The sequence below is a fragment of the Molothrus aeneus genome, chromosome 19, assembly GCF_037042795.1.
Source record: "Molothrus aeneus isolate 106 chromosome 19, BPBGC_Maene_1.0, whole genome shotgun sequence".
In the NCBI taxonomy this organism is placed as follows: Eukaryota; Metazoa; Chordata; class Aves; order Passeriformes; family Icteridae; genus Molothrus; species Molothrus aeneus.
The window spans coordinates 7,600,491-7,628,195 of record NC_089664.1 but is presented as its reverse complement, the minus strand read 5'-3'; the positions used below and the strand labels follow the sequence as shown (position 1 = coordinate 7,628,195).

At 42.7% G+C, this 27,705-nt stretch overlaps 1 protein-coding gene across 4 annotated transcripts; it reads left to right on the top strand.

Annotated features, from left to right (window-relative positions):
• The first annotated feature begins 356 nt into the window (after positions 1–356).
• TSC1 (TSC complex subunit 1) lies at positions 357–26,890 on the top strand. 4 transcript variants are annotated; one of them, XM_066562654.1, is made up of 23 exons: positions 357–436; positions 7,435–7,497; positions 8,525–8,700; positions 9,560–9,663; positions 10,261–10,413; positions 12,062–12,206; positions 13,230–13,384; positions 13,683–13,756; positions 15,183–15,361; positions 15,797–15,906; positions 16,142–16,265; positions 16,633–16,745; positions 16,979–17,051; positions 18,368–18,466; positions 18,559–19,126; positions 19,348–19,391; positions 19,918–20,084; positions 20,941–21,123; positions 21,476–21,586; positions 22,082–22,204; positions 23,170–23,357; positions 23,465–23,626; positions 23,902–26,890. In XM_066562654.1, the coding sequence occupies exons 3-23, from the start codon at positions 8,595–8,597 to the stop codon at positions 24,377–24,379; spliced, it is 3,459 nt and encodes a 1,152-aa protein (XP_066418751.1). In that variant the 5' UTR covers positions 357–436; positions 7,435–7,497; positions 8,525–8,594; the 3' UTR covers positions 24,380–26,890. The 4 variants fall into 4 exon arrangements, with proteins under 4 accessions (XP_066418751.1, XP_066418750.1, XP_066418749.1 ...); XM_066562653.1 differs by having other exon boundaries at positions 23,899–26,890; XM_066562652.1 differs by having other exon boundaries at positions 16,630–16,745.
• The last annotated feature ends 815 nt before the right edge of the window (positions 26,891–27,705 follow it).

Genomic DNA, 27,705 nt, shown 5'->3' with positions numbered 1-27,705 from the left:
GTGAAACCCAGGAGAACCGAAAGAACCGGGACCGACCCCCACCCGCCGCGTCCCCTCAGGGCCGGGCCTTGTTTACCGCCCGCGCGCGGCCCCGCCCCCCGCATCACGCGACCTCCGCCGCCGCAGCGCTGACCCCGCCGAGATCCCTCCGCCGCGGGACTCCGCGGGGGCGCGGCGGCCGCAGGCCCGCCCCCCGTTCATCCCCCGCGGCGGGAACGTCCCGTGAGGCGGAAGGGGTGAACGGAACGGGGAGGGACCCGGAGAGAAGCCGAGCAGGCAGCGGAAAGCGAGGCGGTGAGGCGGGACTAGGTTGTGCGGCGGAGGGAGCCGAGGGCCGAAGCGCTGTGGTGGGAGGGGGAGGCAGGGCCAAGATGGCGGCGCCCTGTGGGCCGGAGGAGCCCGGAGTGGTAAACAGCTGAGGGGAGGAGAGGGCGAGGTGAGTGCGCCGGGCCGCCCCCCGCTGCCACCGCCGCGGCGACACCGGGGACGGCCGCGGGGACGGAGAGGAGGAGGCAGAGCAGAGAGATGAGCGGTGAAGCAGGGAGAAAGGGCTGGGGGAGGAGGCGGCAGGAGAAAGGGAAGGGGTCGGGGGGATGGGGAAGGCGGGGGGTTGATGTTCCCCCTGTGTCCCCTTTCCTGCCTCCCTCTGTCCCCTTTCCTTCCTTCCAGACAAAGTTGCTCAGGGGTGCTGCCCCTACCCCCCCCCCGCAGGGTCCCCCCGCCAGCCAAAGCCCCCTTTTAATTCTGTGCTTTTCATTGAAAAAGGCTCAGCACCCCCATTGCAAAGGCGGAGTAGCGATTTCCAGGTTTCCCCTGCCTTGGTTATTTGCTAAGGAGGTTCCCTTGTCCGGGGTTGGGCTCTAAATAAATCAGTTGTTAGAGTCTGTCCCCTCGGTGAGGAAGGCTTTTCTCATTTCCTTGCTCCTGGGTAGGTAATGTGAAGTCAGGATGTTGTTTACTTCTACAATAAAACATTTTGCTTCCTGTTATCACAAAGAACTTAGGAGGCTGCAGTTCTGAAGTTTTCACCCTTTGTTTGCTATGGATGCAGCCTCTGTCATTGTTTTATCAGTTTAGGCAGAGCTTCTCTCCTTGCTCTTCGGCGTTGGGGTTTTTTTAATGAATCTCTTACACGGCAATGAGTGAAAGGAAGAAGGTGCCTTAAAGGAATGTATGATTCAAAACCCCTGGAAATGACCCAGAAACCAGGATCAGGTTTTGTGTGCAGAACTCTTTCCAGAGCTGCTGTTTCCAGAGAACCTTCCAGTGGGTGCTAATACAGGTTTTCATTCTTTGTGTGGTCTGATCCTGCAGTTTCCTGACATTAATTTCTGGGGATAGTTGTTGGAAACCTGTCAGAATCAAAGCACTGCTGGAGTGATCCCATTAGGTGAAAAAAACCCCTCTTCAATTTACATGTATGAACAACTAGAAAGTAAATCTTTGAAAACTCTGGGAGTTCTAATAATCAGTGCAAACCTTGGGAATCCATCTGCCTGCTGTTGTCTTTGCTGAGCAGCAATCAGGTGCTCTGCTTATCAGAAACAGCTGTGCCACACTGAAGTTTAAAATGAAATCAAGAGCTTAAAAGCCTTTACTCAGTAAAAAACTGAGAAAAGGATTTTGCTTTGGTTTGTTCATTTGTTCTGGTTTTGTAGCAGCCCAGTTCACCCAGGACTACATTTGTGGGGAATTGCAGGGACTTACACCATGAAAATATAGTCAGAATATCTAATAAGTCATGAGATAAGCTTTAATTAAAATGATTTTATCTCTGGCTGTGTTTAATCCTGACACCTTAACTCTTTGTTACCTTTATGTTGACTAAAAAGTGGCATTATTAATGGATTCCCATGTGAGATACACTGGCCAACTGCAGATGTTTTGGTGTTTGGACAAATATTTGTCTTCAGTAACTATTTGTAGTTTAAAATGAATGCTGGCTCTATTTGCAGCTGGACTGCTGGGATGTTGACTTGTCCTGATTCCTGAAATTCTTCCAACTGCCAGGCACCTTCTTGTCAGCCCTGACAGGAGCTGGGGATGTGATTCAGCCTCTGTGCAAACTGAGTGGCCTGGAACACATGCAGGGTGCAAACACACACAAACATATCTTTGGAAAAGATGCCTTTTTATTTATTAGGAAGAAATTCTTCCCTTTGAGGGAGGGCAGGCCCTGGCACAGGGTGCCCAGAGAAGCTGTGGCTGCCCCTGATACTTGGAAGTGCCCAAGGCCAGTTTGGATGGGGCTTGGGGCAGCCTGGGATAATGGAAATTATCCCTGCCCATGGCAGCATGGATGAGCTTTAAGGTCCTTTCCAGCCCAAACCATTCTGGGATTCATCCATAATAAGCAAATAAAATAATCAAAGCACTTTGCAGTGATGGAAGCAGCGGGGGGCACCAGATTTTGTGGCAGTTGCAGACAGGTGCGTGTTTTAAGAATGTTACAGCTTAGTGTCTGGTATTATGTGTTCATGTCGTTTAATAAACATAATGAGCACAAGTAATGATGTTTCCTTTCTCAGCAGAAGCGTTTCTTTGAGTAGCACATTAAGACCCAGAGTAAAGTTCTTGCAGTGGTGAATTGCTGTCACTTTCCTGGGCATTATTCATGTTTTGTTTTTACTTTACAGTTTCACATCATTTGCTATTGTTCTGTGTAATGCTGGGTTTAATTCTTGGAGCAGTTTTAAAATGCCTTGATGAATACATTAGATAGGTTGCAGTGGTTTCAAGGTTTACTGAATTGCTGTCTAACTCTGTGAATATTTTAAAAGGTTCCTCTTGGGGGCAAAAAAAGAAATGCTGCAGAGATTTAGGAGTCTCAGTCCTTGTGTTAGTGCCAAGTTTAGAGCTCTCTGATCACCTGTTTGTAGTTAAAAAGATTTCATAGCTGGGCTGACTTTCTGTGTGTAGTGTTAATTAAATTATTCTAGAAAGCCAGGGCTTGTTCTTATTTATTTATTTGCTATTAATACATGCAGTTGTGTGTGAGGAATTGCAATAATCCCTGACTCCCTTTTGTGGCTGGCTGGTTAGCCTGGCTCCTGCCAGAGGGTGAAGTGACAGCCCTTCCATGTTTGGGCTTTTTGTGACATGGATTGTTTTTAAACAATTTTCCTCTGACAGAAATGTGATGAGTAGCAATTAGCAGTAGTGTATTAGCACAGCATAGAGCCCAAAGAATCTTAAATATTGCTGAATATGATTTTCTCTCTTTGTTTGGGCTTGCTGGGTTGTTTTTTTTTTTGTGATATTCCTGTTCCCACGTCAGTTAAGCACCTGTAACAAAGTCCAGGAGAATGTGTATAATATCAAGTTATAACTATAAATAATGATCTAATTTAGTTATGGAATCTAATATCAGATCTTAATATAACCAGGAAAATATTTACTATTAGAAGAAGCCAGACACCTTCTTTCTTTAAAGATGAATAAATAAATTAAATTGATTATATTGCCAGTTGTAGTGATCAGTTTGAAATGAGGTTTAGAGTGTTTAGAGTTATTATTTCTGGATGGTGAAAAAGGGAATTATCAGCTGCTTGCTTTCCTATGCCACCAGTGGTTTTTCTCCCTGCTGGAACTTTTCATTCATTGCTTATGTCACTTGTATAATGGCAATGTTCAATTTAACTGTGAGGGAAATGTAAGATTGGGCATGGTTAGGAAGCATAAAATGGGCTTCAGTTTTTTGTGTGGTGAAAGGGAGGGGGTTAGGCTTAATCCTTTCATGACCAACATTTCAAAGATGTGAGTGAAAAGGGCTGCTGTGTTGTCAATCTGAATTTTTCTTTGAGCACAATTGCTGTAAAGTCCTTCTGTCCTCATTCGTGGCTTTTGCAGAGCAATACCTGGGGGTGTGACCTGACCCTACCTGCCACAGAAATCAGATGGAAAAGTGTAAATCTGGAGCTTCTGGTCCTGTGGTGTTGAGATCCCCTTTCCTCTTGGGGCAGAGGGGGCAATAACCATTTACTGGCACACCCTAAATTTAACTGCTGCTTGATGAGGAGAGAGAAAATGCTGCTGCTGATCCCCCTGGCCCTGAATAGGTGCTCCTGGTGCCTGAATTTGGGTGTTGTTGCAGCAAAGGCTGAGGGTGTGTTTGTGGTGTGTCCCCCTCCTCCCCACCCCTGCGAGCAGCATAACTGGCACTACCAGCTGCTTTTTCATTTGGCTTGGGATAAAAATACACTGAACAGAAGAACATCTTCTCTTGACAGAAATACTTACAGAAGTCATAATCTTTGGGAATACTCTGCTTTTTCTTTCTCTGTTTAGCCTTTTCCAATTAATATTTCTACAGTCTCTCCCTTTGTCTCGAGTTTGTAGCTTAAACTGTTTTGTGTTGTTAAATTAACCACTGAAAAAAAATAAATTTAGACTTGGTTCTTGGCTTGTTGGTTTCTCCTTTTCCTTCTGTAAGATGGCTCCAAAGCTGTGTTAGTACTTTAATACTTTTTACTAAGTATATCTTAAAGAAGGCTCTTGAATATAAGAAATGCTGTGGGTGTGATATTTTTCAGTGAGATTAAAATGCTGCATTTTTAAAAGGTATTTAAACAGACTTTTTTCTACACTTCACTAACCAAGTACTTTTGATCTTTTGTATAAAACTAGTTTTAAAAGTTAGTGAAGAGTCAGTGACTCCAATCACATGGAAAACCTACTTGTTTTAATCCTGTTAGTTGCAAGAATGGCTGCAGGGATGTGGAAATTCTTGTGATTGCAGTACCTGGGGATGGAAGCATTAGAGAGGCTCATCTTGTAACTGTGTATTTGAGCAGAAAGCTGTGCTGGTGCTGTGATACTGTAAAGGTGTCAGGGATGTCCTTTTCACAGCACAAGTATCAATTCCAGATACAAAATACCCTGACAGTCAGTGGCTGTTTCACAGGGTGATGGGAGCCCCTTAACCTGGCCTGTGCTTATCTACAAGATTTGAAAATCACATCCCAAATTCCTGGTGGGACTGTGATAAATCACACTGACACCACAGAGCTGAACTCATCTGCCAGCACAGGGCCTTTTCTGACTAAAAGCCTGTTGCCTGTAAACTACTTACTCAGCTGCCTTTGCCTGAAAAAAGTGTGGCATGATTTAAGACTGTTGCTGGAATTTCCTGGCTTGTTCATTTGTGTTGGGCACAGATTTAGAGCATCTCAGTCTTACTTAGAGTTTAAAATGACTTTACCTTGAGAAAGCTGTGATTTGCTTTTTTCAAGTTGTGGCCATTTGTGTGCAGTGGGGTGACAGCATTGACTGGTTTGGTGTAACTTCAGATGAACTTCACCTCGTGAGGCACCTGTGTGTAACATTGCCCCATCTTCAGATGTGCTTTGAAATACTTTGATTCATATTTTGAATACTTTTGGAGTGGAGACTGCTCTACTTTAAAGAACTCCAATGCATTGAAATAATGGATTGAAAAGTTGAAATAATGGATTATTGGATTTATTGGCACAAGGTCACTCCAGCCATCTGTTTTAGTCAGGGAGCTTGGGAAATGATCCGTTACCTACGTGTGTGTGGTGTTATCAGTGCTGAGCTCCCTTATCAGCCTCGCCCTTATCTGATGGCAGGCACAATGGCACAAAGTTTGAAATCCTCTTACCTACATTTAACAGGGGTTTTCCCCATCTATCTGCAGAGGTATTGTTGAGCCTGACTTCCAGAACCCATCCAAAGTGTGGTTTATGATCTCACCAGGCTGCAGGTTTTCCTCTGGCAGTATCAGAATCTGTGAAACTGCTGTTGAGGTTTTTACTGGTGTGACAAAGATCTGGTTCAAAAGAATGGTATTGCTCAAGGACAATGAGAAAAAAAAATCACTCTTTTCACTGGTATGGGATGGGGGAATCAAAGAGAAGAGAACTGACAAGGTTTTTATGGGGTAAAAAAGCAGACACTTGTGTTTCTGCTGCTTTAATTCTTAAAACAGGTTTTCCTTGCAGTTGCTCTGGGGGTGTGGCCGTGCATCTCTTTTGTTAACAATACTTAAAAGAACTAATTCCTGTTGTTTAGGAAGCTGGTGAATCTGTTGCTTGACCATAGCTGAGGCTGTCTTGACAGAAATTGAGGGACAGCCAGGCCGGTTTGAAAATGTGCTCTCAGAAATGAAGGAATGGTTTCCCTGGAGCGAGCTGCTTCCCCGTACAATGTTGCAAATGCAGTCATTGAGTCAATTCGATATTATAATGATTACTAGAAGTGGAAAAAGCTGTTGATTCCTCAAAATGATTAACAGAGTGGAAGGCTGACTTCTTAGGTTGCATAGATGTGTGGCTTTAAACCTTTGAAAGGATGGTGTCACTCTCTGAGCATTGTTTGTCTCCTAAACAGCAAGTGCTTTGAGGAAGGAGTGGAAGCTTTAGAGTCTGCACAATGTAGGGGGAAAAAACAACAAAAAAACCCAGACCAAAATCCTAAACCACAACAAATGGCAGCTCTGATTTTGTGGAAAGCATAGATCCATTCTGCTTTCAGTAAAAGGCAACTTCCCTCACTCCAAGTCTCCATTCTGTTATCATCCAAATCTTGCTCACACTACCAGCCAGTTTTAATGCAGGTTTAGCATTTTGCCAGCATTAGACTAGAAAGGAAATAGCATTTACATCTAAACACTTCAGTGATCAGACTCTGCTGGCTGCTTGTACATGACCTGGAGTTTCATTTGGACTATTCAGTTATGATCATTGAAAACTGAGGCTGAGGGGTTTTTTGTTCTGCAGTGGTGATTCCTGCAATGCTCCAGCCAGTTTGTTGCTACTGAAATGCCAGTTGGGAGAGTGGTGCCATATTTTCACCTTTGAATTTGCAATCAGTGCCAGGTTAAGTAAGCTGATGTCTGGTGGCACTAAGAAAAGTGACCTTGGGCAGTTCTGCAACTGCAGAGTGATATGTTGCAAATGACAAAGTTTACTGGTGGACATGTTAACTCCTGCTGTCCAGTGACTTTGTTAAACATAAATATTCAAGAAAGTAATATGTATATAGGTAATTACAGCATTATCATTTGAAACAGAGCACTGTTCTGTGGTCCTTGGCTAATGCCTAAAAATGTTTGGAATAGAATTTAAAGGCTTAAATTAATTACTGTATGTTCAGAATAGGGAAGAATCCTTTCTGTGTAAGATTCTACCTACCATAAATAAAACTCTAGCAGCTTTTGAAGGGTCACAGTACAAAACCATGGTCTTGTGAAAACCATGTAGTTTGAGGTAATTGCACAGCTTAACCTGTGGACAGCTCTGGAAAGAGCAACTGCAGCACCATTTAGTGTTTTTCAGACTGACTTCTCATGCAGGGGGTGCACAACTCTTCTGTTCTGTGTCAAAAACTTAGTGATGTTCTGGACATATACCTGGTGTGATAAGGAAGAAATAAATTGTGCCTTTTCTTAACCTCTTTCTGTTTTTTCTTTATTAGTGATCATGAAAGGTGTGTGGCTGACAGCACTGCAGACAGAAGCTCGGCTCATCCACAGAACAGGTGTTGTAAACAGAACTGCAGTAAAAAACCAATTTTGTGTGTAAATGTAGTATGTGTCAGTCTTGCCTTCCATGGGGGAAGTGAAAAATGTATTCTAGCTTGGAGTAGGAGGGAAAAAGAAACCCTTGCTGATAATATGAGGTGTGATCTAAAGCCAGATTTGTTCTTCCACTGGGAAAGGTTTGGTATAGGATTCTTCTGGATGAAATAAAACCTGATTCATTTGGTGGTAGGTAGGTCAGTGTGACACCTGAACCCCTCTGGTGCTGGTAGATGGGAAGAAGCCATTTTAAAAGCCTGACATGGCTTAGATTTGCTCCAGCTGACCAGTTGTTACCTGCACACTGTTGCATTTAATACTTTCTGCAGTTTTTGCACTGCAGAGTTTGGGATCACAAATCACACCAGTGAAGTCAAAGTGTGTTGTGCTGCTCAGGCTGCCCAGGAGCAGCAGCAGCTGCAGCAGCCCTGCTTGAGTTTCCCAACAGCTGCAGCCTGGCCACAGCTGCAAAGTCTTAAAGCCCAAATCTCTCAGAGTGCAACAATGCAGAGCCCAGGGCAGTGAATTCCTGACCTGGTCACAGGAGTGGAGAAGGATCTGGAGGTGTGTATTTTCTCCAGATTTTAGTCTTATGCAAAGAACTGGAAAGGTGGTTTGAGGAGGAGCTGCTGTAAGAACTCAGGAATGGAGGGATTCCAGGCAGCTTTTTGCATTTTATTCCAAACTTTAGCTTCAGTTTACTGACCTGGAGAGTAAATTAAAAAAATATAGTAAGAGAATGCTCGGACTGTATAGATACTGAGATTTTCTGCAAAACAGATTAATATCTTTGTGAAAAACATGAAGAAAACCCTACTCATGACTCATTGGCTTTTTGGAAACTCTTACAGCTTTTATTGCAGGTGTGGAAACCCTCACAATCCTCTCAGTGTTAAATGGGCACTTGTGTGGAAAGGGAATAGGAGAGATGAGAGATTTTATATGGAAAGGGAAAAGTTCACTCATCTGCTGTCTCTTCTCTCCTAGTCTGGTAGAAAGACACCAATGAAGAACTTCCTGAAGTTTTAACCTCCACATTCATGTCAGTACGTGCATCATGGCACAGCAAGGAAATGTTGGTGAGCTCCTCTCAATGCTGGATTCTCCAATTCTGGGTGTCCTGGAAGATATAACAGCTGCATTCAAAGATAATCTCATTTGTGGTATGTATCCTTTTGTGTAGTTTTGGGAAGGGTTTTGTTTTCACATCAATAAAAAGGTAGAATGATGTAGGATTTTTTTTTCCTATCAAACACTGTCTTTGCAAATGCAGCTTGAAAGAAACTCTTGATATTTGGGTTTGAAATTGCTTTAAGGATTGAGGCTTCTCTTCAGTCCATTTTGCTTAATGGCATGGCTCCTGGAAGGTCTGTTACATAATTGTTAAAACACTATTACAAAATGACTGGCTTTTCCTGAGGCAGAGCCTCAAGTGTGAGCTGATGAAACTTTCTTTGTCAAGTGTATCTAGAAGGAATTAAATGTCACCCACATTATGGGAACCAGTGGGATTTTATTAATAAAAAAAACCCTCAAAAAATCCTACTCCCAAACAAAACAACAGACTGAGACTTTGTGAAAAGTGATTGCTGCTGTTGAGGCATCACTTGTGCTGACAGAGCCTTTTCAGAGCATGAGAGCACTGCCAGTGTCCTTGTCTCTGAACTTGCTCTCTTTATCTGCTGAAGGGAGAGAACATCAAGTCACTCCTGAGCACTTTACTGGGTAAGGCACCCTTGCAGCTCAGCTACCTGTGGGGTTTTATGGTTAGAAAGGAATTGTTGGTTGTTAAAAAACCCTGTTCCTTTGCCTGAGCTGAATGCATTCACTTGAATGGTTTGGAACCAGGAAATGTACTTGAGAGGTCTCATTTTCCCAAAGGTCTCCTAAACACCAAGCATTATGGTAGAAATTGTGTAATAATTGCCTAAAAGTTCTGCAATGTCCTTGTAGCAAATACTTCATTTTTAGTGTATTGAGAATGTTTTTGGCTTTTTTTCCTTGCTGTCCCCAAACTGACAGACCGTGGGCCTATGCTTGTCAACAACCTGGTGGACTATTACTTGGAAACCAATTCTCAGCAGGCACTGCATATTCTGTCCACTCTGCAAGAGCCTCATGACAAGGTAAAAAAAAAATCTTGTTATGGCAGATTTTAGCAGCCTTTAAATAGCATCCATTAAAACTCAAGGGGTTCCACTCTGGTGTAGAATTACCTTGCTGTGGAGATGTAGTATCTCTGTAGTAAGAGTAGTTTAAGCTTTAAAAAAAAACTTCAGAGGTCTCTGTTTCTTACAGAGTTGCTTAAACTGACCCAATTAAGCAAAGAACCTCTGTAAAGGAAAGGGTTTGGAGGATTAATGTTGTCTTTTTGCAGTGCTCCTTGTGCAGGATGTGTTAGCCTAAAACAAATTGGGTATTTTGAGAGCAAGTACGGATTTAAAATAGATTGGAAGTGGCACTACAAATTGGCTGCTGCCCATATTTTTTTTTTTATTATTTACTTATAAACATTTCAAAGTGCAGTGGCCTGTATAGTTTGTCTACCAGTAGCCTCAAAGTTATTGCAGGGTTCTATTTCCTCTGGGACCTTGTATATTTGTAAAATGCCCATAGTTTCCATATTGACAAACTTCTGAATGTGGACTGGTGAAATAGGGTATAGAGCAGTTAAATATAAATACCTTTCTTTTTCTACCACTCTCTGCAAAATCCTTTGTCAGCATCTACTGGACAAAATTAATGATTATATGGGCAAAGCTGCTACTCGTTTACCCACCCTCTCTCTGCTGGGACATGTGATAAGACGACAACCATCTTGGAAACACAAACTTTCTCAAGCACCTCTCCTGCTTTCATTACTTAAATGTCTCAAGGTAAGAACTGTCAGGGCTGTCTGTAAAACACCTGATGTAAACTTGCATGCAGATGCAAGGCATTTGATTCTTGTTTTGATGTCATTTAGCTAAGCCACAGTGCTATTAATATCAGCTGAATGCTCTGTGCTGATGCTGTTACTGCTGGCAATCTTGTTTCTAAAAGCCGCTGTCAGCGTGAGTTAGGAATGTTTATTAAAACTTTCCCAAAATTGGTTAAAGACAAGAGGGCCCTTGGTAAAGTTGGTGGATATCTTGAATGTGAACCTAATAGAAATACAGTAACTTCCCACTGGTGCAATTTGAATTTGTGTGTCCTCTACTTGCAGTGTAGATGGGCCATGCAATGGACTATTCCCAGGTGAAATTACCTTGGAATTAGCAGATTTTCCCTTCTTAGCTGTTGACATGCTGGATTACAAGGAGGTAGCTGTTCCCCCAAGCTTTGTGGGTTTTTTCCCTCCTCTACAGATTGATCAGGTATAATACTGTACAGCACTGTACCAGTGAATAAGGAATGAAAAGTGCTTTGAGACCTAGAATGCATTGGCAGTAATGGAATTTATTATGATAGTGAAGAATCCACATTAGTCATGAAGTCACATTTAAATGCACGATGCAGTCAAGTGCCAGCACTCCTCAAAACAAAACCACCACAAATTTGTAACTGCCAAAGGAGCAGCTCCAGCTGCTGTTACTGGAACTCCTGTCGTGCCTGACAAGATCTGTTGTCCTTTGCAGTGTGACTGAGGGAGGAATGGAGTGTGTCAGAAAGCTGCTGGCAGTAGGACAGAGATGTGGAAGTTCTGGGGATGTGGACAGAGGGTGGGGATGGACAGGAAATGTGCTCTGATAGGTTTTGTGTGACTGAGGGAGAGTAGACACACAGAGGAGGATAAATCCCTAAAACCTCTGTCCCATCTCCTGGGAGATACCCAGAGAGCTCAGCAGCACCTGCCCCCAGCCTGACCAGTGCTCTGTGCACCCTGTGCTGACAAAGCAGAGGAGCTACCAAGAAAAATGTGCATTAAACTGAGGAAGCAAGGAAAGAGTTTGAACATTTTACATGTCCTTCCCTAAAGTCTGATTCTCTCTTCCTGTTTCATCCAGCCAAAGGTTTGTACTGCCACGTCCCTTTCTTGTGGGACAAACCAAGGTGTTTGGTCATTGTTTGAATCACTGCTGGGGGAAATTTCCAGCAGCCAGGTTTAGCAGAAAAGCTTTTGACTCCTGTGTTGGTAACTGGCCAACACCCTTGAACACCCTGATCAGATCTGCAGTTTCTGAGCCTCTGAGTGCTGTGTGTGTTTAGCTGTGGGAAGGAAGGAAGGTGGCACATAAGATGCTTCACATACCAGTAATTGTTTTTACTCAGCTGTGGAACTGTGGTGATGTTCCCTTTTTAACTAAGCCAAGTATTTCTACAAAAAAGCAGCAGAGTAGGAGCAAGAATCCCAAATCTATTTTTTCTTCAAGTTGTTCTTTATGAAAAACTCAATAATCTTGGATCATTAAATACTGGTAGGTTTCAAAGGGACTGTTTCAATAGAAAACTTTTTCCATGCTGATGATTCAATGGTCACTTCATCCTTGGAAAAAAATTAAGTTCAACACATTTGACTAATGCAGGTTTTTTCCCTTCTTGCAGACTGACACAGATGTAGTAGTACTCACCACAGGTGTCCTAGTGCTAATAACCATGTTGCCAATGATTCCTCAGTCTGGCAAACAGTACCTTCATGATTTCTTTGGTATCTTTGGGCGTCTCTCAGCCTGGTGCTTGCAGAATCCAGGTGAGATTTCAACTTTGTTGCATGCAGTTGTGGTCTGCAGTATCCTTGTGACTCGTGTGCAGTTGGTGAGCACATTCTTTTGTGAGACTCTTAGTGGTCTGAGATTATTTAAACACGTGTTAAGCCCACAAGATGTTCTGTTCTTTGAGAGCATGGGGGAGTTCTTTGCTCAGAATTTAGAAGTCTCTTGGAATCTTCCATGTGGTGCTGCTACTGTGTGAAATTTCACTGAACCAAAGTACTGCCCTGATGACAGTGAAAAGCAGAGATTGATCTTAATGGAGAGAGAAGGGAAAATGCTAATGTTTCAGGCAGATTTTGGGGAATTTGATATTCCCAGATATAAACGGCAGGGGTGGGGGGGGGAGGAGAGAAGCAACATATATAACAGTTTGATTTAATGTGCAACTATCAATAGTCATGAAGGTTGATAAAACTGGTTTTCTCAGAGCCCTGGCTTTGCTGAATTTGTTGTAAGGGGTCTGATGTCTAACACCAGCAGTATCTGTGAGTGTGGCTCATGGCTGAATGAACAAATGCTGTGTTAAGCACATAGAAGTGCTATTTAGAGAGCCATTCTGCATTGCAAGTAGGATTGGAACTTCTGAGGTGAATACTAAGATTTGTCTGCTGTGATTGCTTTTAGTGGCTACAAGCTTTTAGTTTTTACCTTTTAAAGTGAAGCAAACCTTAGTTTCCTTTTTTAATCATTCAGTCAGTCTTACTCTGGCTCACTATCTCGAGGAGTTTCAGGTTTTAACTTGAATAAAAATAAAGCTGTGCTTTGAGAATGACAGCACACTGGTTGGAATTAATGGTCCTTATTTCCTGGGATTGCTATGAGCTGATGACTAAGTGTTGCTTGTTTTCTGAGAAGACTTCACAGTTTCAATAGGGACTATTTGTACCTCAGAAGACTTGTTCCAGTTAACATTTCAAATTTAAAAGTACTTTGTTTGCATTCTTAGAACTTTTATTCTTTTCTCCAGTGTAATGAAAAAAGATTCTAACTACTTTTTCCAGGTCATGTGGCAGAGATTTATCTTGTCCATCTTCATGCCAGCGTTTATTCTCTCTTTCATCGTCTTTATGGAATGTATCCTTGCAATTTTGTCTCCTTTCTGCGCTCTCACTACAGTATGAAGGAAAACCTGGAGACCTTTGAAGAAGTAGTCAAGGTAAAATGCTGCTCATCTCGGTGTTATCTGAGGCAAGAAATGTATAGCTATATATTCCAATTTAATACAATTAATTTGTCAATCAGTTGAAGGCTGTTCGACAAAACAGTATAAAAATGAGTGATTTGACTGAAAGCTCATTGGGATCAACTCTTGAAGCTGTGGTGATGTGTATTAACCTTACTTGTTAAATGTAACTTTCTGAACTGTTGGGATCAGTAGTTTGCTCATCAGCTTTGTGTGGTTTAGTGCAATCCAAAGTGCTGCACTGATAACAAATCCTTCTTCTTCCTCTCAGCCAATGATGGAACATGTGCGTATTCATCCAGAGTTAGTGACTGGATCCAAGGACCATGAACTGGACCCACGAAGGTATTATATGTTCTCTCTGCTATTAGGAAAGGCTCAAATTGAGCAGCTTTCTCTGGGGTTATTTCAGAAGGTTGCAGCAAAACCTTTTCTGTCAGCATTGGTTTGTGTGGGGGTGTTTTGCCACCCAGATTTGTAGGTGCACCAGGTAAACATGTAGACTTTCCTCATCCCAGCTTTCAGCTGGATGAATAAGCAGAAACTGTTGTGAAAGGTCATTAACAACAATGTTGGGGTTCTAAATTCATTTTGTGTCTGGGATGGCATCTGTCTTCTGCTTTACTTTATCTTATTTTTATGACTTAATGATCAAACGTCCTCATAAAGATTTAAAACAGTTTGCCTATAATGAATAAAGTGAAATTGCCAGAGATGCTTCATTGGCTGAAGGTTTGGGTCATATCCCTTGGGGTTCTTGAAGTATTTGATGGGATTTAAGTGTTTAAAATGGCTTCAGTGTGTCTTGTTTTGGTACCTAGATATTGGTTCATTTAACAGATCAGTTCTTTTAACAGGTATGTGTTAACATTATCAGCTGTATTAGTTTTCTTTAGCAATAGGCTCATTTGCCTGCAGCAGCACCACTTGCTGCTTTTCTCTTGTCTCCACAGGCCCAGCCACTGAAGAGGAGAATTTGACTCTTGTTGCTGCACAGTAGTGCTCTTGCCCTGCTTTTCAGAGCCACTAGGAAATCACTCCTAACTGGGAACCCATTGAATGTCACAATGCTCAATTTTGCAGGGGGGAGGGTGGCACCACTCAGGAGCACAATTGGCACAAACCTTCCAGTGGAAGCCTTCTCTTTTGGTATTTTGGACAGAGAGTATTTTATTTTCCAAAGCAACCCAGCCTTTCATAGACAGCCTTCTGGGCTTTCTCTTCTTTACAGTGACTTTCCATCCCCTGAAATATTGGGCAGATCTAATCTGGCTGTTTAATTTAGCAAGAAGTAGTTCTCAGGATGAAGGAGTTAGTAAAAGTAAAAAACACTCCCCAAACTTGGGAGGAAAAACACAGATCTGAAACTGGCATTGCAGACAGTGTTTGCTTAAGTAATACAGATTCCCTCACTGCTGGCATGTCTAAATTTTGCCTACCAACATCTGAGTGTAGTTGAGCTGATCTCTACAGCTGCTGAAGCTCAGGATCAACCAAGTCTTCGTATGCTGTTCCTCCTTTCCAGAGTGCTCCATGGCAGACCTTTATGGATCTCTGTGTCAAAGCTGTTTGTCTCCTCTTTGAGACCCCCTCTCACAAGTCATCTGGTTGCAATTTCTGTCTGGTGCCTTGTTCCAGTTTGGCTGGGAGCATGCAAAGCTGCCTGGAACAAATGAGCCATCCTACAAGCCAATTCCTCCTATCTCCAGGAACTCTTGTTTTTAACAATAATTGACTAACTTACTCTTTTGGATCCAAAAACTGTCTGCAGGTGGAAAAGGCTAGAAACTCATGATGTTGTGATAGAATGTGCCAAAATCTCCCTGGACCCTGCAGAAGCCTCCTATGAAGATGGTTATTACTCTGTGTCTCGGAAACTCTGCACAAGCTCAAAACATCATCAAACTGACCCCAGTGCCAGCTCTTACATTGACATACAGAGCAGCTATGGTAAGACCTGCCTGATGGCTAATCAATACCCAATTGCTGGAGAAGAACTGACCCTAGAGCAAAAAAACCCATCTCACTAATTTATCCCACTTAAAAGTCTGATTCTTAGGCACCAGAAAATAAACTATCATTAAAAAATAAATACATAGATATATTTTCTATATGCAGACATACAGCATATTCTCAGCATTGTCTCTTCATCTCCTGTCCTCCCTACCCCAAAACAACAATAAAAAAAGAAAGCTGTAGTACAATGTATTCAACAGATATTTTTTTGGGCTGTAAGAAAAATCTCTAGCTACAAATGTGTATGTGGAATTGAATTTGAAGTGCTTTGATTAAAAGCCTTTAAGTCCTAGCCAGAAGAATCATGGGTTTGTATTTGATGTGTTGGATGCTTTGGAATTTTGATTTTCTCTTTTAATTGACTTTCAGGGACTTCTACCCCATATTCCACTCCTCGGCTAACACTATCACAAATGCCAGGGCAGCTACCTCAGATTCTGAGCCCACAGTCCACGAGGCTGTCAACTGAGCCACAGCAGGTAAAGCAGAAGATGAAGCCCAGCAAGTTTGCATTCTTTGCACTTTCATAATTTCTTGTGCCAGTCTTAAAAATCCATGCGCTTTTGAGGTGTGCTGTGAATTCTTCAGAAGTTGGTGTTCGTTTCACATTTAATTAAATTTCATGAGTTTAACTGATCTCCTGTGTGAAGACCTGGATGCAGGTGCTTCACATGTTCCTTTTCTGAGCTCTGCTGTGTTTTATTCTGTGCACAGGTCACCATCTGGAGCCCCTCTGCAGTGTGTGGTATGACCACGCCACCCACGTCCCCCGGCATTGTCCCATCAGAGTCATCCCAGTCTGCATCACAACCCTACAGCAAAGCTTTTGGCACATCTGGTACGTGCTGCAGTTTGGAATTAGGCCTTCAAGGTTTGTTTTACTGGAAATTCTGGCTGTAAATTTTACTGGCAGTTCTTAAGTGGGAATACCACATCATGCCAGTTGATAGGCTGGACTGATTACTCCTACAAACTGAGTACCTCACCTAGAGCAGTGCTGATGCAAACTGAGAGGGAATTTGTGAATTCAGTGCCAAAATCAGGAACAACTTTTGGGAAACTGCACTTTTGTGTTGATGGAAGTTGAAAGAGATTTAAGAAGTAAATGCTATGAGGTGTTTAAATGTACAATTCTTCACATACAATGTTCAGCTGAAAGGAGGAAGGGGGAGCCTGCTGAGAGAACTTGTGTTCCTTTTCAGCAGGGGGGAAAGGAACACCTTTGGGAACACCAGCCACATCTCCTCCTCCACCCTGCACTTCAGATGACTTTGTCCATGTTTCACTCCCTTCAGCTGCTGCCACACCTCCTAAAAAGGTATTACAAAATTCTTCTGCTGAACTAATCTGTTTTTTTTTCATTGACTTGCCTTAATGCAGTGACCTTAACTGAGAAAGAAAAATCAGAGTAGGTGGTTTATAAAACAATTTTGCATTTCATTGCAAAAACTCTTCTAAATGTAGACAACTATTGCCACTTCCAGTCCAGCTGCACAGTTGCCAATGAAATCTAAGGCAATTAATGAGTTCTGGGTTTCTTTTGTTTTCCAGGAGGACAAACCAGATTCTGGGAGGCCTTTACTGCACCGACAGCAAAATGTCATAAACAGCGATAAATCATTGGGTAAACTCCATTTTCCTCTCCCCATTATTACAACCTATTGTAAACAACTCCAGTTTTTATTGACACTTGTTCCAATTCCCAAACACTTTTCCACACGTTCTTTTTTCCCCTGAGTTCTTTGTAGTTCTAGGATCCCACTTGAACCTCTGATTCAACTTAAAACCTTCTTGTGATGCTTCTGATTTCAGTTTAACCATTCATGTTCAGAAATAGCTTGAGGGTTTTTTTTACCTTACTCTCCTGCATATTTAAAAATGCAAATATAAACTGAAGGCTGAAAAGGGATATTTATTTTTATAAAAGCTGATTTTTTGAGGATTATTATTAGAAGCAGCAAGTTCTATATTGAATTTTGCTTCAGCAAGTTATCTGTCACGTGTCTGGATCAAACTGTAAGGCTGCACATAAGGATAGATATGATGCTCCCTCTTAAAGGCATCTGGTAAAACTTTGTTTTCTATCTACAATTATATTGCTGTACTTGAACCTATTTTAAAGTCCTGTGGAATACTGAAATCAGTATGTTGAGGAATTCAACTTCTAATAGATAAATGTAGATTCCATTTTCCATTCTCTGTCATCTACCTCTGTGACAGCTGTAGAAAGGGATTTTGGAACTGTATTTGAGACTTCTGTGCTGTGAATCTTAATCATCTTCAAAGTGGAGATGATAGTGAAATCTAAAGCTGGTTTTCTGTGGTGTAGTTGTGTAATACCACTGGAATCTGAATATTCTGAATTCCAAGTTACGAACAAGCCAAGTTTTTCACTGAGTTCCTGATCTGTGACTGAGCTGAGCATGAGATTTCTATCTTGCAGTGTGTATCCCACAGCTGCTGTCTCAGTTTTGATCAGTAGCCACATATTGGCAAGTTTGTATTACATCAGATTGCTAAACTTCCTTTTTTCAGGCAGGTGCTGTGTGCTTGTGGAGCCAGCTCAGAAGCTAAAGGGGAGGTTAATGCTCATGTGGAAGTGCAGCAGTCACAGTGCACAGCAGCCACCTTATTTTATTTATTTAATGGGTTGAATTGCAAACAGCACATCCTTCCTCAAAGAGGTTGTGCAATAGCAAATTTCAAGTTTACAAAGTTATGTTTTGGGATCAGGACTGGCCTGTGACTGATCTCTGAACTGGTTCCATGTGGAATGGAACAGGAGTCAGATACCTTCCTCCTCTGAGGAAGCATCTGAAAGAGGGAAAGCTTTTATTCTGAGGATCTTGCAGCAGTAAGACTTGTGTTTTGTGCTGTGCTAAGGCTGGAGAAAACAGCATCTGTACAACTAACTTTTTGTTTTCTTTTTTTTTTTTTCAGACATACCCAGTAGTAAAAGTTCAGTAACCTTAAGTGATCTTCCAGAGTTTTTAGGTGGGTTGTCGTTTGAAGATAGCGCTGAGAAGGACAGAGAGGAAGGTAATGTCTGCCCTCCTTACCTACATCTTAGCTAAGGAAATGCTTGTCCTGTTGAAATACCAGATGCATCATGGTGCTCCCCCTCTCCTCAGATGCAATATCTAAAGAGATCTCCGAGATCACCACCGATGCTGAACACATGGTGCCTAGAGGAGGATTTGACTCCCCGTTTTACCGCACAAACGAAAGTCTGTCAGGCTCTCAGAAGAAGACCCACTCAGCAGCCTCCAGTGTTCAGGGACACAGTCAGACCTCTGAGCCTTTAACATCTCTGGACAAGCCTGGGCCTGAGGGTGCACGGGAAACACCCAAACAAACGTTTACTCCCATAGACAAGCCCTGTGGAGGCCCTGGGGAAAGCCCTGCTGGGAACAGGGAAGGAACCTCTGGGGAGCCGAGTATTCTCACTCCCAGCCCTTGTAAAGTACCAGCACAAAGGAGAGTGGTGTTTGGGAGTGGGCAGCCTCCCCTCTATGAGCACCTCTTTGAGGTTGCATTACCAAAGACTGCCTACCTCTTTGTTGGCAAGAAGACTGAGGAGCTGCTAAAGAAAGCCAAGGGAAGCCAGGATGAAGACTGCATGTCCTCGACTTCTCCCGTGGAAGTGCTGGACAGGCTGATTCAGCAAGGAGCAGATGCACACACTAAGGAGCTGAACAAGTAGGTGACTGAAAATCTTACTTTGCAGACTTTATTGTTACTCTTTTTTGTGCTGGCTTAATTTTAAGTTGTGCCAAAAAAAGCAGCTGCACAGTTCCTCCCTAATCTTTTTATACCAACTGACCTTAATTGTACTTTTACCAGGCTATAAGCTCTTTTGAGGTGAGCATTCCATTTTTTTACTTAAACTTACCTGTTAATGCTGCATTTTCTTTTTTCAGATTGTCTCTGCCAAGCAAATCTGCTGACTGGACTCACTTTGGAGGTGAGGAAATTTCTCATGTTTTGGCAATCTGTTCCTCTATTATTAGACTTGCTTAAACAATGACCTGCATACTTTTTGCTTGTGGGTTTTTAACTAATGCTGCAGAAAGATTATGCCCTCCACTAAGTCATGGTTTATCTGCTTAGCAAATAGCTGTGTTCCAGAGAGATGAGCTGCTTTTTTTCATCTTTGAAAAGTGCAAAATTCTAGACACTTCTTGCTTTTGACCATTTCAGCCTTGCTAAGCTTCAGAGTGCTGCTGGTCATCTGGCAGATCCTTGCACCTTCTCACTGCTCATTCAATCTACAACTGATGGTTTTTCTTGCTTATTTATGTGTCTGTGTCTTAGTTTTGTGCTCTGAGGCTTTTGTGGTGATGGTGGCTTGGCTTTTTTTCCTTAATCAAAGGAGCAATCCATTTGAGGCATATATCCATTGCTTTGGGAAAAATGTTTACGATTTTTGTGTTGGAGACCAAATAAAGCAGAGAGTGCAGCTCAGTAACCTCTTCTGTGTCCCACTGCAGGTTCTCCCCCCTCAGATGAGATTCACACCCTGAGGAACCAGCTGCTTCTGCTGCACAACCAGCTGCTGTACGAGCGCTTCAAGAGGCAGCAGCACGCGCTGCGCAACCGCCGCCTCCTGCGCAAAGTCATCAAAGCCACGGCCCTGGAGGAGCACAACGCTGCCATGGTGAGCAGGGACGCAGCCCCACCAGTGCCTGAGACACACTGGTGCTGCTAAAAGTGTTAATTGGCCTGGCTGGTACCACTCAATTAACAAAGAAGCCTCATTTGTCGCTTTATTGAAGCGTTTGTGGAGTGACTGGTGCATGAGTTCTGTGTGCTGTCATTATTAATGTCAGCAGTTTGTAGTTGACTGCAGGCACCTGAATCCTTCCTGCCTGACCCCTGCCAGCACTGCCAGCTTCCCTGTTAGTGGGGTGGTTGTTCAATGCCTAAACACCTTACTGCATATTTGATACAGTATTGTCCTTTTGCTCCTCAGATGAGGACTAATAGAAAAAGCTTTGGAAACTCAAGTGTTGTCTTCCAGAGTTGTTCACTGTGATAGAATTTGAAGATGTAAGTGCACTGAAGGGTGTCTCAGTACAGATTTAGGTGTGTTTCATAATTTATTTTCATGTTATAACTAATTCCATCAACAGTTTCACCTTCTGATAATTAACTACAAGAGCCAAAAATAAACTTCCAAGTAGGTTTTGGAAGATGGAGTGTTGCTTCAGCAGTGAGGCCCAAGTTCCTGTTGAAAGCGTGAGAGGCAGTGGAAAAATAGACTATTGCTCATTCATGCTTTGAATGTGGCTGTGAGTTTTCAGTCTGTCCACCCTCATCACCATTTCATCTCCTTTTCAGCCAAAACCAAGCCAAGCCCCAAAAGCCTTGAGAACATGCTCTGTAGAAAATGTTGTGTGTGTGGAAAAGTGTTTTCCTGCATGCTGGTAATGACAGCTTTGCTTGGCTGAGCATAGATGTCCTAGCTGCTGAGCAGGTGTCTTGTCTGATGCCTCATGTGGGATTCTTAACAGAAAGATCAGCTGAAACTGCAGGAAAAGGAGATCCAGGCCTTGAAACTGAGTCTGCAGAAAGAACAGGCAAGGTACCACCAGTTTCAGGAGGAACATGATAATATTGTGGCTCAGCTTCACAGCCAGATCCGACAGCTGCAGCACGACCGGGAGGAATTCTATAACCAGAGCCAGGAATTGCAGGTATGAAGCAACAACAAATTTGTTGTCTACTAAATGGTTTTAAAAATAACCTTCTTTGTATCAAGGCATGAAATACCTGAGAGAAAGCTGCACATTTTTATTAGAGATACTGTCTACTGATTCAGAATAAGACAGTGCATAACTAAAAGTGCTTCACTTAATATTGTCCTTTTATAGTTGTTTTGTCCTGTCTTCAGCTTGGAAATAGGAAAAGGCAGGTTCTTAGCTGGTTTGGAGGGGTCAGTATAACTTGATTTCCAATGCTGGGGGTTTACAGCCTCACAGTTCTGTGCCCTTGCTGTCCTTAGTGAAGTTTCAGAACCCTGAGTAATTTTTTTTGTCACTTGAACAGACCAAGCTGGAAGACTGCAGGAACATGATAGCAGATCTGAGGTTAGAGTTAAAGAAGGCAAACAACAAGGTGTGTCACACTGAATTGCTGCTTAGCCAAGTTTCTCAAAAGGTAAGAAAAGTCAGTGTTCCCAGGGTCCCTTTGTGTCTCTCTGATTATTTTTTATCTGATAGTTTTCATCAGGTGCTTTTTCTTGATCTGAAAGAAGCCTGTGCTGAGCTCCATAGAATCTGATATTAATTGCACAAAAACAACACAGAAAAATGTATTTTGGTGAAGAAACTCTAAACTCAGTTAAGGAGCTTCTGAAACTTCTTATTTTGGCTTTTTCCACAGCAGGGATTTGCAGATTGAGCATTATGAATTTGTATTAAAGCTCTGCTAAATCTTGACAACTGAGAGATACTGTTTATATCATAAGTTAAATGGAGATGAAAAGTTCTTTATGAAAACAATTTATTCAACACTTAACTACCTATGAAGCATTGGATTTTAGCCTTTGTTTCCCTTCTTCATAAAAATACCCTGTGAACACAGTGCCTGTCAGCTGTGACTCTCCTGACCTGTTCATCCCAATGTTGGATTCTGTTCCATTTCCCTTCCCAGCTTTCCAACAGTGAATCGGTGCAACAGCAGATGGAGTTCTTGAACAGGCAGCTGCTGGTTCTTGGGGAGGTCAATGAGCTGTACCTGGAGCAGCTGCAGCACAAGCACACAGACACTACAAAGGTACCAGTGCAGAGGACTTTTGGGGAAACTTCCCTTGAGGTCATCATCCAACAATTCCCAGCCCTGAGTTCAGAAGGAAAGGCTTTGTAACTTAACAGGCTCTTTGTTCTGAAATTGATTTTCAGGGATTTGATTGTATGTTTGATCTTCTATTCAGATGTTTTGTGCCCTGTGGGTTTGAGGAATATCTTCAGTGCCCCTTTTGAAGGCTAAGGAGGAGTTGTTAGGGTACACCTGGGGTCTGTTTTAGCCAACTGATGTAAATTTTAGCCAACTGAGCAATTTCTTTTCCAAAAGCCAAGACTTTACTGTGCTCAGATGTAACTGACAGCAGATTGTTGGTACAATAATGCAGGGTAGTAGTGCCAGAATTCGTGGAAAGATCTTAACAAGGATTTTACGGGTTTTTTGAGGTGTTACTTCAAAATGAGCATCTCAGCCTTCCCACTCAGTCATTTTCCTATTAAAAGTTAACAGTAACTTCAGTGAAACTTCTGTGGTTCATATGGTTTTACTTCCTGACTTCAAAGAAACCTTTTTTTAATTAGAAGCAAGTAAATTGCACAACAATATAACTGTTCCTGCGTGAGAGCACATAATTAAAGAAGGTGAATAGTACACTGAAAAAAAGTCTTCTACTGGTATTTAATGAAGGTCCTGTTGGAAAATGGATTTAAAATAGAGTTTGTCTACTCTAATCCAGTGCAGAACTGGCAAGAGTTGCTTTGATGAAAAGAGGTTTTCATAAGGAGCATTAATGTGCTAATAAATTCCAGTGATGTGTAGTTATTTTAATAGTGTACATCTTCAGCAGGGCTGGTTTTCTATATCTGTTTTTAGAAATGCTGCTTTTATTCTGGCTTGCTTTAAAATGTGCCTATTTATAACATCAGAAACATGTCTAAACACCAATAAAAATAACACAGGATCAAATTAGACTTTACCATTGTGTTGTTTGCTTCAAGGAGGTTGAAATGTTGCACGCTGCTTTTCGGAAAGAACTGGAGAAAGCAAAGTTGTGTGTTCAGCAGCAAAGCCAAAGGCTCGATGCTTCCCAGAAAAGGATAGCTGAACTGGAATCTCAGCTTGCAAAAAAGGACCACCTCTTCCTGGAGCAAAAGAAATACCTGGAAGATGTTAAAATCCAAGCAAGGTAGGGGCTTTCCTATGTAACATTTTAGCTGTGCTTTGACTGATGCACTGTCACAGCTGAGGCAGAATCTGGAGATTTTGGACATTCTGGTTTCTCTCTTTGCTCAGGGGTCAGCTGCAGGCAGTAGAAAGCAGGTACAAGGCTCAGAAAAAAATCACCCAGGCATTTGAGCTGGAGATCTTGGATCTGTTTGGGCGGCTGGAGAAGAGCAGTCTACTGAAAAAACTTGAAGATGATAAAACAGAAGCAGCTGAAGCAGCAGAAGAAAGGTGAGGGTGGTGTGAAATCTGCATGACCCATGTGGGATTATGTTAGTTTTGGACTTAAAAACAGTGGATGTTGCAAAGCTGAGTGTATGACACATCTGGTTACCCCCTGTCTCTCCTGCTTCGCCCCAGAAGTGTGAAAGGAAACCTGTTGAAGTACATACCCAGAGGCAGAAAGGGAAAGTAATCAAAGTAATCTGCCCTGGCCAGCATTTCCCTCTCCACTGTTTAATTACTGAGATTTCCTTGACACTGTGTCCTCTCTCTTCCCCAAGCAGGCTGGATTGTGGTAATGAAGACACAGCAGGACACAGTGAAGAAACACTGGGTAGAAATGGAGAGACCAAACCTCCCAGCACCCGAGGCAGCAGTAGCAGTAAGGGGGGCAGCAGCAGCGAGCTCTCCACCCCAGAAAAACCCCAGAACCAGAGGCTGAGCAGTCGCTGGGAGACATCCATGTTGCTGGAGCCCTCCACTACTGTCCCACTGACTGTAGGTTCACTCCCCAGCTCCAAGAGCTTCCTTGGAATGAAGGCACGAGAATTATTTCGAAACAAGAGTGAGAGCCAGTGTGATGAGGAGGGGGTCAGCATCAACAGGCTGTCTGATGCCCTAAAGACTGAACTATGTAAAGATCCAAGCATGGAGTCAAAGGCCCCTCCAAGCCCCGAAAACCTCTCGCCTAAGCTCCAGGAAAGCAGTGTTGGACAGCTTCATATCATGGACTACAATGAAACTCATCATGACCACAGTTAAAGAGGAAGATAGTCAATCAGTGTTATTTTCATATTCTTGGCATAGAACAGGAGGCGTGAGTGCAAGTTTAACTAAAAGCTTTTATGTTTCTTTGGTCTGAGCAGTGGCTCATGCAGCGGAGCAGGATCGATGGCCAGGAACGGAAGGAGGCTGCTGAATGAATGCAAAGTGGATTTTTGGGTCTGGAATTGAAAATGCCCAGCCTAACTCTTGCTTCTTTCTCAAATTCAATCCTTAGCAGCGTGTACTAATTTGAAGGGACAACTGTTAGCATTTGCAAGTATTTTTTTCCCTTTCTCCCTGTCCCCAGTTGAGTGGCTGCGTTTATGAACTTGAGTGCAATATGAGGCCAAATTAATATTTGTGAGTTTACTCTGAATGCTTTGTATTTCTTTGCAAGCTTCCCATTTAGAGCAGTTGGTTGTGCTGCCTGTCCAGGTGACTTTGGTTCCTTTCATCCTGGAAAGAAGCAGCACTAGAATTTCCAGTGCATTCTCTATTTTTGCCTGTCCACTGTCCCACATGCTTCAGAGCCCAACCTTCTTTAAGTTGGAGTCTGATTGAATACCCAAATGTTTAAAGAACATTGTACCTCTGCAAAATGATTCATTCACCCTAATTCATGATCATTGTTTATGTTGTCCTTAACATTTCCTGGGAAGTTACATTTGAACAGACAAAAAGGAACTGGAGCTCGTAATGCAGAAGAGACCGTAAATGCTGAAGACTTGTTAAAACACCAGCTTGAGATCTTCTTGGTGTTTGAAGTGTTTGCCTGATTGACCTCACCCTGGTTTGTATGTGAAAGCAGTTGGGGTAGGAGAAGAGGGAAGAGGAAGCTTTACTCAAGTAGGGAGAGGATGCAGAACATGGAGGTAGAATTCCAAGCTTATGAAGATCTGCAGAGGAGGATTTGCTTCTCTAATCAGGGAAATGTGCTGCTTCACACTTCTTCATTTGTTCTTGATCTGAACAAGACCACCATGTTTCGAGAGCAAGAAATTGGCTTCATTCTTCCTGGCAATACCTTTTCAGGCTTGCCTTGGAGAGCATGGTTTCCTTTCAGTGCCCTCCTACTCAGATTGCAGCACATTTTTGAGTTCAGCAGTGTCAACTTGGCTCTAGGTCTCTCCCCTTCACCCTCATCCTACTTCCTTAGGTGACAAGGCTGAGGAGGAATCCTGCTCACACTGAAATCAGAATCCTGGCATGAAGCCTTTCGGTGTTAATCATGTTTTAAGTCAATGATGAGCCTTCTGTGAAGGAGGATTGTGGGATCAGAGCTTGTCAGTGATCAGACTCAATCTCCTTCGTGACAGAACAGGGCCTGCTGTTAGGAAGACAGTGCTTGTTTTAAATGTCCCACGTGGCTGGGTCCAGGTGTACTCAGACGGTTCCGGCTTCACAATTCCCCTGCATCACTCATGGCCTCTTCTCCTAAACATTCTGTGGGTGGCAGCTGCTGTTTAAGAACCACCTCACATAGAAATCAAGTCCAAGCACACTTGCATTTGTAGTTCAAATCCCTTCTTAGCCCAGCTGGGAACGAGGCTGTCAGAGCAGCTCAGCTCATTGCTGACAGGACTCGTCCTCCCATTCCCGCCTCCTCCGTAACTCCGAGGTCTGAATACATTTCTGCCTGTCTTAAATTATTCTCCGTGTCCTTTCAGTTGGTCAGTCCAAACTCTGAGAGTAGAGGTGAACTTCAGTGGTTGTGTCAAAGCTGACTCTGCATGGAGTAGAGAGTAGAGAGTTGGTTGTAAGTGGCAGCCTGGTTTTGTCTTTAGGCTTTCTCAGACGTAGTGGTAGCAAACGTGGTAGCGCGTGTTTCGGTGAGATTCGGAGCTTTCCTGCCCCTCTCCCACTGGATCCCAGCCTGGGGAGTGAATGGTTTGCACACAAAGGGCCTGATGGGCCAGCTCAGCTGGGAATGTTGGAGGAGCTCCTGCCCATCCTGCTCTGCCAAGCCCAGGTCTGGCGTTCCCAGGAGAGGCAGGTTTTGTGTCAGTCACAAAAATGCCCTGGCAGCAACGCAAGCTCTTTGGTAAGGTGGCTTTTTTTCTTCTTTTAAACAGGATTTTAGCACCAGGATAGTAATGGAAACCACTTTAGGTTTGTTTATGGACCACAAAGATTATGGAGGAACAAATTTTGCAATTTTCTTTCCTAAGTCTAAAAATCATGGATCTGCTGTATGTAGTTAACTTGCAGTTTGTTTGAAGGGGTCCCATCAGTGAAGTGGAAACAGATTTTTTTAACTGACTGCTTTTAGTTAAATCTAAAATTGCTGTCTTTGTCAAGTTAATCTGTTCCCTGCCTCGCTCTTTGTAAGCATGTTAAACAATCCACATTAAATGCCATAAATATGAAATACGAGGAAATGGTACAATCGTAAGCTAAAGAGAACTTAAACCAAAAGGAGGTTTTGCTGTCCTTATTAGAATGTTCTAAAATGTCAAGGCAGTTGCTTGTGTTTAACTGTGAACAAATAAAATGTATTGTTTTGCACTACTCTGTGTTAAATTCCCTGCCAGACTTTTTTGGGACCAAACACATGGAAGGGAGTTCAGTGTCCAAACATCTTCCCAGATGGGACAGTCCAGAGCAGGTCAGTGCTGCTGCCCCTTTGCACAGGATTCACCATTGGAAGCTCATTTTTCTGCATGGAGCCAAAGCCTTTTTTTTTTTCTTCTGTGACAAACAAACTCACCAACAACGTGCCAGCATAATCCATAAATGAACTGCAAACAGTTCAGTGCTGCAAATCTGCTAGTGAGCTTCTGCATGGCCTTGCTCCTCCAGGCCAGGACTGCACAGTGATTAGAGAAATTAATAGCTGGAAATGTCAGAGCCTTGTTTGCAAAGCTGGGGCTGCTGTCAGGAGTTGGCTCTGTCTGTGCTTTTCCCTTCCATACAGTGCATACACGAGGACACTTCCTCAGACCGCGAGGAATTTTGAGGCCACTTTATTCTAGTGAGGTAAGGTTGTTCTCTTGTTCTGCTTTTTTCCCAGACTGGCATTTTGTCACTGGTTCTGGTCTTTCATTGGTTTTTATTTGTTTGGTTCTTGTTTTGTTGTTTTTTTTCTTTCTTCTCTTCTTGAAATAAATTAATATTTAAAAGATTGCTCAAAACAGTTTAGTAATCCATACACAAGCCTCAGCATTCCAATTAAGGATTAAGTATAATTCTTAAATATGAGCAACACAGGCAAAGGTCTAAGTTGTGCAAGTGGCACATTGTGAACGTGTTTTGGCCAAGTAATGTTTATGGAGAATTTTATATAGAAAATACCATAAACACCAGTGACACAGAGAGTTGTTTGG